Raw genomic sequence first — 13128 nt, 5'->3', positions numbered from 1 at the left:
AGAACTAGGATTGAGCAACTGCTTTGATACTGGGAATGGGAAGGTTCCAAGTCTTCGAGACTGACTGTCAGAAAGAGTGATTGATAACTTAGCTCCTGAGCTTAGTTTATGAGCGTATGGAGAGGGGCAAGGAACATTTTGGCCCCTGTGTTTGAGGAGCCTGAGGACCATTGAGAGGCAGTTAGAAACGTGCAGCTGGAACCAGGAGAGAGCATGAAGTTTGATGCCAGAAACTTCTGCACAGCAATTATACTGTATAGATGAAGGCGTGCTTACCCAGTGATGGGGCTTACTGAGGGAAAAGGTAAAGTGGCTGGGCATTGGTCTTTGAGGAATGGTTTCATTTAAGAGTCAGGCAAAGAAGAAGGTGGAGGAATCATCACGAGGAGAAAGCAAGGTCAGTGTGGTAGAAGCTACCAAAAAGTCAAGGAGCTCATGAGAGGAGGGCACTGGTTTTAACCTCTAAGACATCACTGGAAATCTTTAAGAAATCAGGTTCAGTGGAGTGGGAGGGGCCCCTCTGCAAGGGAACTTAACCTGCCAGACTTGTTAAAATGAATATTCCTGAATTTGCCACAGACTCGGTAAACCATAGTATCTGAGACTGAGGCCCGGAGAATATGTATTTTTGACAACTTCCCCAAGTGATTCTTAGGTACAAAAAAAAGTTTGAGAACCACTGGAATAGAGAAGAATGTCATAGTACTTAGCGTGACCCTAAGCAGGCATTGGTTATTTTATACTTGTTTCTCTTAACCTGTAAAATGCTTTCAAGAGCCAAATGTCACTAGGCTCTGTCTCACGATTACAAAGGCCTGTGGAAAACAGTACCCTTAAAGCTTTCAGCTCTGTCTCAATGAGTTATACCTCGGCAGTGGGGAAATCCACTTTAAAGTAATATAATTTAGGCAAGCTGTACCAATATTTTCTGAAAGTTGAATTGAGAATTAGAATTAATTAAGAATTGAGTGCCTGGCCCATTATAAACAATCAAATTTTCTATTATTATAATCTAAAACCAATATTTTGTTTATAATTACAAAGCACCAAAACAAAGCTCAGCAAAGTCTTCTCGTTTAGTGAATTTGAGTTTTTAAAAGGCTGTAAGTCATTGCTTCAGAGCACACTGACACATGTAAGACATACATAAGATAAAGCACTGTGACACACACAAGAAAGACAAAGGAAGCCATAGTAATTAAAAATAACATTTTTCTTTTTTTAGGGAATATAAAGAATACTGATAAACTAAAAAAAGTGAATAAAAGCCACCTGTCATTTTGCCACCTAAAGATAACCACATATTGTTGCACAACCATCTAATCTTACCTGTTGACAGTGGTTCTCAAACAACTTACACAACTAAAAACATTGTTGAGGACCTCCAAGGAGCTTTTGTTTATGTGGGTTATATCTATTAATATTTATTGTATTAGAAATTTAAACAGAACATTTTTAAATGTTTCTGAATTTATTTAACAAAAATAAGCTCATAACTAATGGGTGACAATAGCAAGATGCAGGTGTGATTATTCACTCTTATTAACAGTCAACAATTATTAATAGTAGAAGTGATTTTTCAGTGACAGTATCTTGAGACTTTACAAATGATATTTCAGTGGCTTCACCAGGTATGCACTAGATCATCAATCAGGAGATGTAGATTTTAGCCTGACTCTGCCATAATGTTCATTTCTCTTGGCCTTCATTTCTACATAAAGAAGGTGGACCAAGGAAATATGTAGGTTTCCTTTCAAAATCCAAACTCATTATATGACTCAAGTCCCCTGGATGATCACAAGTCCCCCAGCATATGCTGGGGTCACCCTTTTCTGTACAACCAAGTCAGACAGTTTATGTACCTACCCCCAAGTCATAACAGGGTCTCGCCTTCCCATCTCTTCCCTCTTCCAAAGGCCATATTTCTAATGTGTTTAAGACAACAGGAGTTGTTTCTTATCTTCCCCTAAGCTGGGCCACACAGAAGCCCCCTCCTCTGCTGTTGCCGTACACCTGCCATGCTGCAGTCAGCTTCTATCCCTTAATGATGGTCACTGCCAGGACCTCAGGAACTGGCATGATTTTACATTTCTGCAGATCTCCTTAATATCTGTCATAATAGGAAATAAATGTATTCTCATACACATTCCATTAGCTGTCAGAGTAGTGCCTCTCAGGGTCCCACCTACCCCTCCTTCCAGATTTCCCTTGACCACACTTTGAGAACCGCTCCTCTGTGATAAACACAGAAAAGGACCCATGAAGGTGTTGTTCGTGGTATTGTTCCCACCATGGTGCCCAAGAAAGTACATGCTCAACAGAATTGTTGGGAAAATAGATAAAATACACATTTTAACCTAAAAAGACTTTTTTATTCAGTTTTTCACTCCATTTTTAATGGAGTTGCAATATTCTTGTCTTTGACACAAGCAACTTTGACTCTACAAGCTCCTGTAAGAGATTTTTAGCATTGAGAAATCCAATACTCAGACATCCAAGCCAGAAACAGCCCATATTTGTTGGCAAAAACCTAAGAAAAGAGTAATTTTAAGAAATCTCCAACCAGTGACTAAAAAAGCAAATGTGTGTTTATTGCATTACCTATAAGTGTTTATTGCGAATTGTCATAGGCAGTTTGGAGGTCTTGCCAATGACTAATTTTTCTGTAAAATTTTTGCCTTGCATGCTGACACTGTTTCATGTCATGTTTTCTTCTATAGCGTTATTCATAGTAGCTACCTAATAATTCATTGGATTTGGTGTATTTTGTTTATTAAATCCTGTACTGATGAATAATTAGATTGTGGTGATTTGTTTGTTTTTAGTTTTTCTGTATGTTACTGCTTTGGCACCTTTTAGACTATATCTTCCTACTCCCCTCAGAAGGGCATTCCTACCCACTTCAGAAGTGAAATTCTCAGCATACAAAAAATGTGTGAGAGACAGTGAGTGTGTATGTGTGTTTAACATTGTTAAGTGGCCCTTCAGAAAACATTACATCAATTTTGATTTGGTGAATTTTTTATTTTGCTTATCATTGAGTATTGAGAATTTTGCACACTGACCCTGTCAAACCTTTAAGTCTACTCGTGAACATTAGACAGTGTTTAGAATTAGGAATAGGGCTTGTGAACAGATCATCTTCCAAATGATAAGAGAAGAAATGGCTTTCAGGACAGCAGGCATCATTACCTTACTTTCCAATGCGAAAGGAAGCAGGATTCTCAAAATCCTTTTCAAAGGATATTAGAATCTTGTGAACAGAGACTCAATAGGTGACAGTGTTATTTTCACATCTTCTTCAATACACCAAGGCAGTAAAAGAAGAAGCATTAGCACCTGGAAAGAAAACTCCACTGACACAGAATTCTACATTAAATCATCAAAGCTCTCTGCTGAGTTAACACCTGTAGATACAGAGCTCAGCAGAAGAAAATTATACCTGTCTAGTCACATGCCCAGGTAATTGAAAAGTCATGACAGATATTATTTTGTGCTGTATATTTTGACACATTTAACAGTATCCATTTATTTAGTGATGTAATTATTCTGTATGTGTTCCCTCACCATCCAATCCGATAAAAAACTATAAGGAGAACACTCATGTCTGAAATATTAATATAAATAATTTGGTTGCATTTTAAAGTATATGAAAAATTATGTCATTGCAAGGATTATTATATCTTAATCATTTCTATAACTCTGGAATTTGTTTCCTTATGCATGCCTTAATTTATCTTAATGATTCAAAGTAATAAGACAGTGATTATTGGTGGAAATCACTGCTGCTAGAAAATTTGACTTTTTAAAAAATCTTTACATGTTTTTAGAGAAGAGGTTCTGCAACCCTCAATTATATCAGATATCAGATCACATTATATCAGATCAAATTAGATCAAGTTACACCAAATTATATCAGATCAAATGTCTATACTTGACTAGAAGATTTATAGGAAAAACTAGTATCATTTCTATATAAGATCACCATAGTCTGATTCTCAGAAGTCTTCATAACTTGGTAGCATCCTCTCCCCGCACCCCTAACCCATGTCAACCAACACACCCATGTGCACACGTTCACATGCACATGTGAGCACATGGCTGTTCTTTAGTGTAAAATCTTGTCCTTCTCTGGGTGCCTCCACTTCATCAGTTTTTCCTTAGACCATGTTTCATTGGGAAGTGGTGGTGTGTGCCTACCGCAGACTCTCCTAGCAAAGTTTCTGAAAGTACAGCCTGAGACTCACCTCATATGAAATAGACTCTGGGGGCAGGGCCATGGTTTTCCTCTGTAAGCTTTCCCATCTTCAGGTAGCCACTTGGGAAGCCTAGTTTAAGTGACCTAGCCTCATTCGGGAAGTTTAGAGATAAGACCCAGGGTCTAGCTCCAATAGGGAAATGTAATCATAATGTAACACTGTTACTTTGAGGGCCTCAGATGGCAAATACTGCTGATGCTTCTTTGCTGATGAAGTATTGATTGGGACCTCAGGGAGGAAAGACAAGATGCCTTGAATCTTTAAGAGGACTTATCATGTAGAAAAAGAGTCCAGAGAACCTTCCCTTTTTTTTTAACTCATTAATTCAGCAAATATTTACGAGTTACTATTAAGCATCAGGCATTGTTCACAGAGGTTACATTCTAACTGGGGGAGAAGACAAGAAATATCAACAGTGGCACCAGAATACCATGCAGACTTCAAACTGGAGAATATGAGAGTTGCCTGGACAGCTATTTTACAGTGTGTGGTCAGGGAAGACCTGGCCTTCAGTGAAACTCAAGAAATGTAAGATAAACTAGAGGGCCATAGCTGAGTGAAGATCAAGAAAGTATCTCAGAGCGAGGCCCAGCCAGCCCTGAGGTGGGGCTGGGTTTGGCGTGTTTTGGGAGGAGAAAGACGGCCGGTGTGACCGATGTATAGTAGGTGAGTAGAGGCAGGTACAAAAGATGTAGGAAATTCTGGCAGGTGCCACATTGTATATGGTATGGAGGACAGAGGTGGGAACCAGTTCAGGGTTTTCAGGGAAATCATGTGATCATAATGTGATCATCAAAACCTTTCAAACTACCCTCTGGCTGCTCTGTATAGAACGGATTGCAAGGGGACAGAAGAGGAAGCCCAGAGGATTTAGGAAGTTAGTAAGCCGTTCAGTGAGCTATGCCAGAAATGATCTTGGCTTGGACTCTGGTTGTGGTAGAGATGGTGAGAAGTAGGTGGAGTCAGGTCACTGGATGTTGCAGAGTAAAGGCGACTTCATTGGTGACTTGATTAACCTCCTCAGATGATGGCTTTTTTAGTGTTGTCTCAGATGGTTTGAAACAGCTCTCATGTAAAACTCTGAAATTCTGGCTTCCCTTAAAAAAACAGAGTATCTGGCTACTTGGAACCTGAACTCCCACATGAGAACAGACGTCAGAGCTGAGTGCTGTTTTCCCTTTTTAAGAGATGGGTATACTCTGATTTATAAAGACATGTCGCCACGTCTCCCTGACAGTGAGGCTGTTGTTGGTTGCCATTTATCATCAACTTATCCTATTGTTTTTCTTATTTCATGCCCACTTAGTTTATTTACCATACCCTATAGACCTTTTAATTTGTGGATCTCACCTCTTATAGTCTGAAATTAAAGTGGCAAATAAATAAATAGGGCTTTAAGGTACCTAAGAACCTCTATAGAGCTGAAAAATAGCCTATTTAGCAGAATACTAACAAATAATAGTGTTCTTTAAAACCAGCTTATTTTATTTGTTGTAAGTCAGGTGATTACCCTTGGGGGCATTGCCTGGAAGCACAAGAAAGGCTTTGGGTTGTGCTGTCAGTGTTCTCTGGTTGCACAAATTTGTTCACTTTGTGAAATGCACTTATGCACACTTACATGTGCACATTATGTATATCATGCTTCACTTATAACTAAAACCAGTATCTTTTTTTTTTTTTTTTTTGGTATGTGGGCCTCTCACTGTTGTGGCCTCTCCCGTTGCGGAGCACAGGCTCCGGACGCACAGGCCCAGCGGCCATGGCTCACGGGCCCAGCCGCTCCGCGGCATGTGGGATCCTCCCGGACAGGGGCACGAACCCGTGTCCCCTGCATCGGCAGGCGGACTCTCAACCACTGTGCCACCAGGGAAGCCCCAGTATCTTTTTTTAAGAATAGTTTTAAGTATAAATATACTTGAGCGTTGTGGTTTTCACAGATTGTCTTTTGCTCTTTCAGCCAAGCCAAAGCCATGTACTCCTGTAAAGCAGAGCACAGCCATGAGCTTTCCTTCCCACAGGGAGCAATATTTTCTAATGGTAAGTACACCCATTCCCTTTGCTTAAGTTTATCATCATGGGGAGGAGGAAGAAGGAGTGGTGTAGCGATGAGTCTAAAGTAGAAGCCAGGAAACTCAGAATCATGTCCAACCTCTCATACCTGTACAAGTGAACGCATCAAATCCCTCTAGACCCCAGTTTCCTCCCCTGTGTCAGAGAGAGAGTGATTGATTATATAAATGCAAAAGGCATTTCCAGCTTTACAGGTGCTGTGACACTGTTTTGACAGCTTGAGTATATATGCATACAATCTGATGTGGATTTTTACCCATTTGTGTATAGAATTATTTGAAGCTAATGTTGACTGAGTGATATTTCTTTATGTATTTTAATTTTTGCCAGTGTACCCATCAGTGGAACCAGGATGGTTGAAGGCAACATATGAAGGCAAAACAGGACTCGTCCCAGAAAATTATGTTGTCTTCCTCTAATACTTTTTAGTGGATGGCAGTATCTTCATGGTATCCATGGTAACAAATAATAAGTGCTATGATTTTATCTGACACAGATATGGGGATCAGCCTGCTAAAATGAAAACAGTCAATTTCTACCAAGTTTTACACCAGCAGACTATGTGGCTCCCTATTAATGGAAAGGGAAAAAAAATGTTTAAATTGTTTGCCATTCTTTTTAATTTTGGCTAGTTTCATATTTTAAAATAGCTTATCCTCTCCTCCCCACTCCCCCTTTTTTTTGGAAAAGTAACTCTCCACGATGTCTCTTTCATAATAATTATAGAATCTCAAATACTGTGTTAAGTACTATATCCCAGAAATTTGGAAACCAGAAATCTGCTATAAGACTTTTGAAATCTGCCCTTTACTGTCTGGTGTTCTCTGAGAAACCTTGAAATCATTACTAAAAAATGTAATTTAAATTGTTCATTTATTATTTTTTCTTAAAAATATACTGCTTTTATATATGATTGTTTTGCTGGTCCTAAACATTTCAAGGAAATAAGGAGTTTTTCTTAACATAGGTTTATTTTTATTTGTTTACCAAGTAGATGATAATATTCAAAAGCAGTAATGAGTAATGTATATGATGTCTGTAAATGAAACCAAATTAGGTCGTACACTGATTCCACTGTAAACATTCTATCCAGCATTCCAGATGCCTTCTCTGGGCTTAGAGCAGGATTCAGCAAACTATTTCTGTAAGGGCCTGATAATAAATATTTTGGGCTTAACAGGTCACGTGGTCTCCATCACACTACTCCACTCTGCCATTGTAGCAGAAAGCAGCCATAGACAACATGTAAATGGCTGTGGCTGTGTACCAATACTGCTTTCTTTCAGGACACTGAAATTTGAAAATCATGATTCTCACGTGTCATGAAATATTAAGCTTCTTTGACTTTTAAAATTCCATTTAAAAATATAAATGTTTTTAGCTGATGGGCCATACACGAACAGGTGACAGGCCAGATTTGACCCATGGGTCATGGTTTGCTGACCCCTGGTTTAGAGGATGTGTAAAACTATCTTTATAACTTTGAGATTTTATGAAATTTTATTCCATTAACATATAAATACTGATAAATCATATGCACATATCCTCTGCTGGTAGCATTATAGGGGTATCACAAATGTATAATTACAGTAATAGGAAAACAATGTAAAAGTGCAGTACACAGGCATACAACTTAAATTGTACTTGTAACTCTGTAAAGTGTGAAAGTATTTTATTGATATCTAATTTTGGCTTTTGAGAAATTGTCCTACAAATGATAAAGATGCTGTTTTAGGGACACTATGCCTTCTAAAGTCTACGCTTAGTTGAAACATAATCTAAACATAAAGGTACAAGATTCTTAAATTATTTTGAACCAGAGATTGAAATTGTTTCATCATCTCTAGCAGTAATAAAGTCATACATAATTTTCTGTTATGCCTTTCAATTTACAGCCTTTATTAGGAATTTCACTGAATTTATAGGGCATAGAAATAGGTGTTTACTATCCATTTATATTTACCATCAACATCTGATCATTCATCAATCATTATTTAAATTATTTCTATTTTAATAATCCTCATATTATTTCTATACATATCTGCATATGGCAAAGAGCCTTTCTTCTCAAGATTCCAAAAAGCTGGTTCCCTGCCATCTACTGCCACAGCACTGGCTCCCTTGGCCACAGTATTTTACTTCTTACTTCAGAGTTCTTCACTGTACAGACACTCAGGTATTGACTGTAGACAGTTCTTTTTACGTGATATTATGATCTGTAATCTCAATCTCTTCTTTAAATTAATGTTTCTAGAGTCAATAGGTTAAATTATACACACACACATATACAACTATGCCTTGGAGCATGTATGCTTTTAAAATTAAAAATGGAATAATGGATTAGGATTTAAAGGTAAAGTGAATAACAGTAGGCAGAATCACAACCAGAAAGAAATATCAGTGCATTGAAATAAAGGAATAAGAAATATTTAATGTTGTAAAAATTAGTAATATAATGAAAAAATATGATACATTTGTCTCCTTTTTTTTTACCTGCTAGTGTTGATTTTTTACACTATAATTTTGTATTGCTAGAACTTCTTGGTCTCTGGATCCTTGGTGGTCCTTAGTAATAGTAATTGTATTGCTGACACCCTGACTACCCTCTGCTGGAACAGAGGTAATCTCTCTAGTAGACCAGTCCCTTAGTCTAAAACACCCTCAGTTAAAGCACCCTTGCAAGCATCTGGCATCCTACTAAATTAGAGCCTCTTAAGGCAAATTGATTTTCTTTCAAAGACCAACTTGACTCCAAAAAGTGATTCAGAGTCCTACTTCACTTGCTGCTGCATAGAGAAATCGCAACCTTCATTTTATTTTAACACAGGCCAGAGTGTTCCTGCCTCTGAGTTGTCTGTGAACTAATTCCACAGATGCTCAGTGAGGAATTAAAGCATTTGCTGTTAAAGACATGGGCGTGAGGCCCCTCTCCTTTCTCTTTGAGGCATATATTGTGGCAGTACTTGATATGGTCCCTGTTTTGAAACAGACTACAAAAATGCTTGTTCAAATTGTGCTTTTGTTTGAAGTTTTAATCTTACAGATTTGTGAGGATAGTCTTTTCTTCATATTGATCGTATGTGGAAGCAAGTCATGGCCATATGCTAGAGATAGACTGAAGCTGCTTTTCCCTAGAAATGTTTCCAACAGAAAACGTATTTATGAGCATTGGGAAAATCAGGATATGTGTTCTAAATCACATGGAATATTAATTACACAAGAAGGTAATGCCAGTCACTAGAAGAGGATCACATTTGAAATTATAACAGCGTTTCAATAATGAAACCTTAGCTTTTCAGAGACATAGTAAAGATATGTTAGAACTGCCATATGCACACCTTTGAAACACACAACGTGGGTGCCCTAATCACTGCTGACAGTATAATCAGTATGAGAGTGAGATTGATGAGTCCAAGTCAATCATCTCATCTGTTATGTGAAAAAATCCTCGAGTACAAAACTTTTACGTGTATTACAGGTGATTTTGTTGTGCTGTAATGCCACCAACTTATAGGAACTAGTCAGTTAACTGAAGGCTTTTTCTGTTGTGTGTAAATGTCTGAGCAGTGAAATAATCTTTGTATTCCTGTAAAGTCTGTGAAGTATGAGAAAGTGCCGTTTCTCCTTGTTACATGAGAGTGGTTTTACCAGTTGTGTTGGCGCTCTGTGCCTTGCACTGTGAATGGGCATAATCAGGCTTCCCAACAGTGGCTCTTTCAAGAAGGGTGGAGATTTTTTGTAAATGCACCTTACAATCCCAAACTACCCAGGTTCTCAAATAGCAAAAGTAGGAAAAGAGACATAATGATTTGGAGTTTATTCCTATTCTGTGATAATTGATTTTACGTATTGTGGCGTGCCTCCTAAAAATCCACCAAGATGTAAGGAAAGTAAATCTGACCCTGCAGTCCTGTGGAGACAGCACCTGCCGACTTCTTCACTCTCAGCCTCATCTTCAGGTCTGTCCGTGTCTGATGTGCAGAGGATATCATTCACATGGATGCTGATTTAGAAGAGTCCCTCAGAGCCTTTCTTCAAACAACTTCAACTTCAATTTAGCTCCCCAATTATGTATTTGGGATGCCTTAATTATTTAGAACCCCATCTTGATTTGTACTCTATTGACTGAAGTTAGAGGAGGTGGACCAATTTAAGAAGAGATTTTATTCTTTGGTTTTACAATACATTTGTAATTTACAGCTGTTACTATGTCCTAAGATCAGGGAATTGGACCCCAAAGTCATATCTCCTGGTAAAGAAAAAAGGCAGAGACATGATTATTGTCTAGAAGTTGTTTTCCTCTTTAGTAAAATTTTCCCACTTAGGGTAGAAATTGCTATTTACTTTTCCCTCCTACCTTGTTTGGTTACCTTACAAACTCAAAACACTTTTTCCAGGTGAATAGTCTATTGAATAAACTTCTGAATAGTCTGTATCCTACCTGTCTCCCGTTGATCCACAGACTTAATTCAGGTATTTCTCAACGAGTCTCACATCTCCTAACCATATTCACTGTATCCGTTTTTTGTCACCAGTAACTCTGTGCCTCAAATCTATGTGGTAGTGACCTCAGACAAATTCACACTTAGGAATGACATGGTCTTTTAGAGGATCAGATCAACAAATAGGATTTTTCACTTTTTTTCAGGCAGGTGCATTCACTGTTTTAAATAACAGATGTCAAATAAGTTGATAGCACTCACAGCAAGCCACAGACAGAAAACTGATGCGCATATTCTAGACCAAAGTTTAGAAGCTATTTCATGACTTAGGGAACCCAACAGGTTATACTCTTTCCTTGGCACTCATGGGAGAGATGCCAGGTTCAGAGGTTGAACATTCCTTTCTTGGTGCCATAGGGAGAAAATGGAGTCTGTGTGCTTGCTGAGGAGTCTCAAAAGGCAGGGCCATTTACGGTTATCACAAACATAAATATCCTCCATGATCCACGATGGTCATGTTCAGGGCCACGTGAGGACCTTCAGTGTTGGGGAGAGTGCCTACCCCACCTTAATTAGATGATCACTTTCTCCCCTTTTATCATCTCTTGGCAGTGTTTCCCATGGTCTTTACCCTTCCAGAGCCCAACCTGGACTTGAATCCATTGCCTCTTAGATTAAAACTGTGCATTGTTTTTTATATGGCGGTTAGAGATTTTATATCTGCCTTTGTATCTTCAGTCATGATGTATGCTTAAAAGCTGAGATATCACATATTGAGGGCTGCAATTTCAAGAGTCTTTTTGAACTCTTAGCTGAAGCCTTTCCAAATAAATAAGGAGTGTGGCAGGGAAGACGACTGTTCTTTTTTGTTTTGTTTTGTTTTGTTTTTTAATTTGAATCCTATTTATATACTGTTAAATTTGAGGTACTATAGTTTATATAAAAGCTAAATATTTAGATGACATATTTCAGTATTAGGAATTTGTCTGCAGCCATTAACATAACAAATTAAATAATAGATATGATGAAAATGATTGTCAGTAAATTATCATATTGAATTTTTTGTTTATTTTGTAGTGTCTTGTATTTATCTGCACTTCATGTATATATATGCACGCATACATATACAAACATGTAAATAACTTCATGTTATTCCATATCTAAATTGCCACAGTATCTTTAATGTATGTTTACACTGTATTTTAAATTACTTTAAAAATAAACTATGTAAGCACATTTTAATTTAGTCCTTGTACTTGAAAACCCAGTGTGTTGGAGGGCAGCTGTCTTGGATTCATATAGAAAAAACCCCAAAGTTTCAGGTATTGTGAATGGTCATTTTGGGTGTGGCTGAATGGGAAAAAATCATAGCAGAATTGATAACTTTTAGATCCTGATAATTGGACCTTTTCCCGAGAAATTGGCATTATGAAAGATCAAGAAAATGTTAATAATGCAGATGTCTACAGGAAGGAGAATCAAACAGATCATAAACAAATTATCAAAAAACGGGTATGCAGGCTTACCTGAAAATAAGTCTGTGGAAGTTTACAAATGTGCCATGGAAGAAGCATCAACATACAAATAATCCCCTTAGATTTTTATTAGTTTTATGATCCTTTTGGTCACTGTTTGACTTCTAGCTAAAATTTTGCTTTTCTTCATCAAAAAAAAGGGAATCGTATATTTATTTTGCGCTGCTAAATGGATTATTAGAGTGTAACAAATCCTTGCAAAAACTAAGCCTGACTGCTTAGTAACAGGACCATTGGGCATACAACCTGATTTGTTCAAATGGATTGTAACTTTCTTCAATATCAAGAGGAGAAGCAATAAATTCACGACAAAGACCTGTTGAGCTAAAAAGGTATTAATGTGAATAAATTCCAGTATGATTAAGCAGGAAAGAACTGTTAGGATAGGTAATAGAGATCATTGTGGATCAGCTACTGTTTGAGAGTATTGGGTTAGAAGGAACTGACCTAGATGGAATCTCTTGTAAATGATATTTTAGAAATAATGAAAACAAGCCATCTCCTAACAGGCAAAGATGGAATGATTTGAGCAACAAAATAAGTCATGTAGTATTGGATAATCGGATTATAATCCAAAGTATAAAATATCCATGAATCCACACTGATACAAGGAAATGGCAATAAATTTCATTTATATAAATAAATGTAAAATAGGAGAGAAGAAGCAAGTATCCTTTAGAGAAGAATTTCAAATAACCATTAGAATTTTATTACCCTTCCCTCTAGGGATTAGAGTTTAACCCTTCCCCACTTGAGGATGCTCTATAGACTTAATGACTAGCTTCTAAAAAGAAAAGTTCAGAAAAACTATTGTACCTTTAC

At 37.5% G+C, this 13128-nt stretch overlaps 1 protein-coding gene across 2 annotated transcripts in view; it reads left to right on the top strand.

Annotated features, from left to right (window-relative positions):
• The window catches only part of ARHGAP42 (Rho GTPase activating protein 42), a 284843-nt gene extending 272836 nt beyond the window's left edge, over positions 1 to 12007 (top strand). For both annotated transcript variants that reach the window (XM_060018066.1, XM_060018067.1), the window contains 2 exons: positions 6217 to 6296; positions 6660 to 12007. In XM_060018066.1, coding sequence (XP_059874049.1) covers positions 6217 to 6296; positions 6660 to 6748 — 169 coding nt within the window. In that variant the 3' untranslated portion in view covers positions 6749 to 12007. The remainder of the gene's footprint in view (positions 1 to 6216; positions 6297 to 6659) is intronic.
• Positions 12008 to 13128: the final 1121 nt, after the last annotated feature.

The sequence above is a fragment of the Delphinus delphis genome, chromosome 8 (assembly GCF_949987515.2).
Source record: "Delphinus delphis chromosome 8, mDelDel1.2, whole genome shotgun sequence".
In the NCBI taxonomy this organism is placed as follows: Eukaryota; Metazoa; Chordata; class Mammalia; order Artiodactyla; family Delphinidae; genus Delphinus; species Delphinus delphis.
Note: the sequence above shows the minus strand (reverse complement) of the source record. Positions and strands in the feature narration are given on the sequence as shown.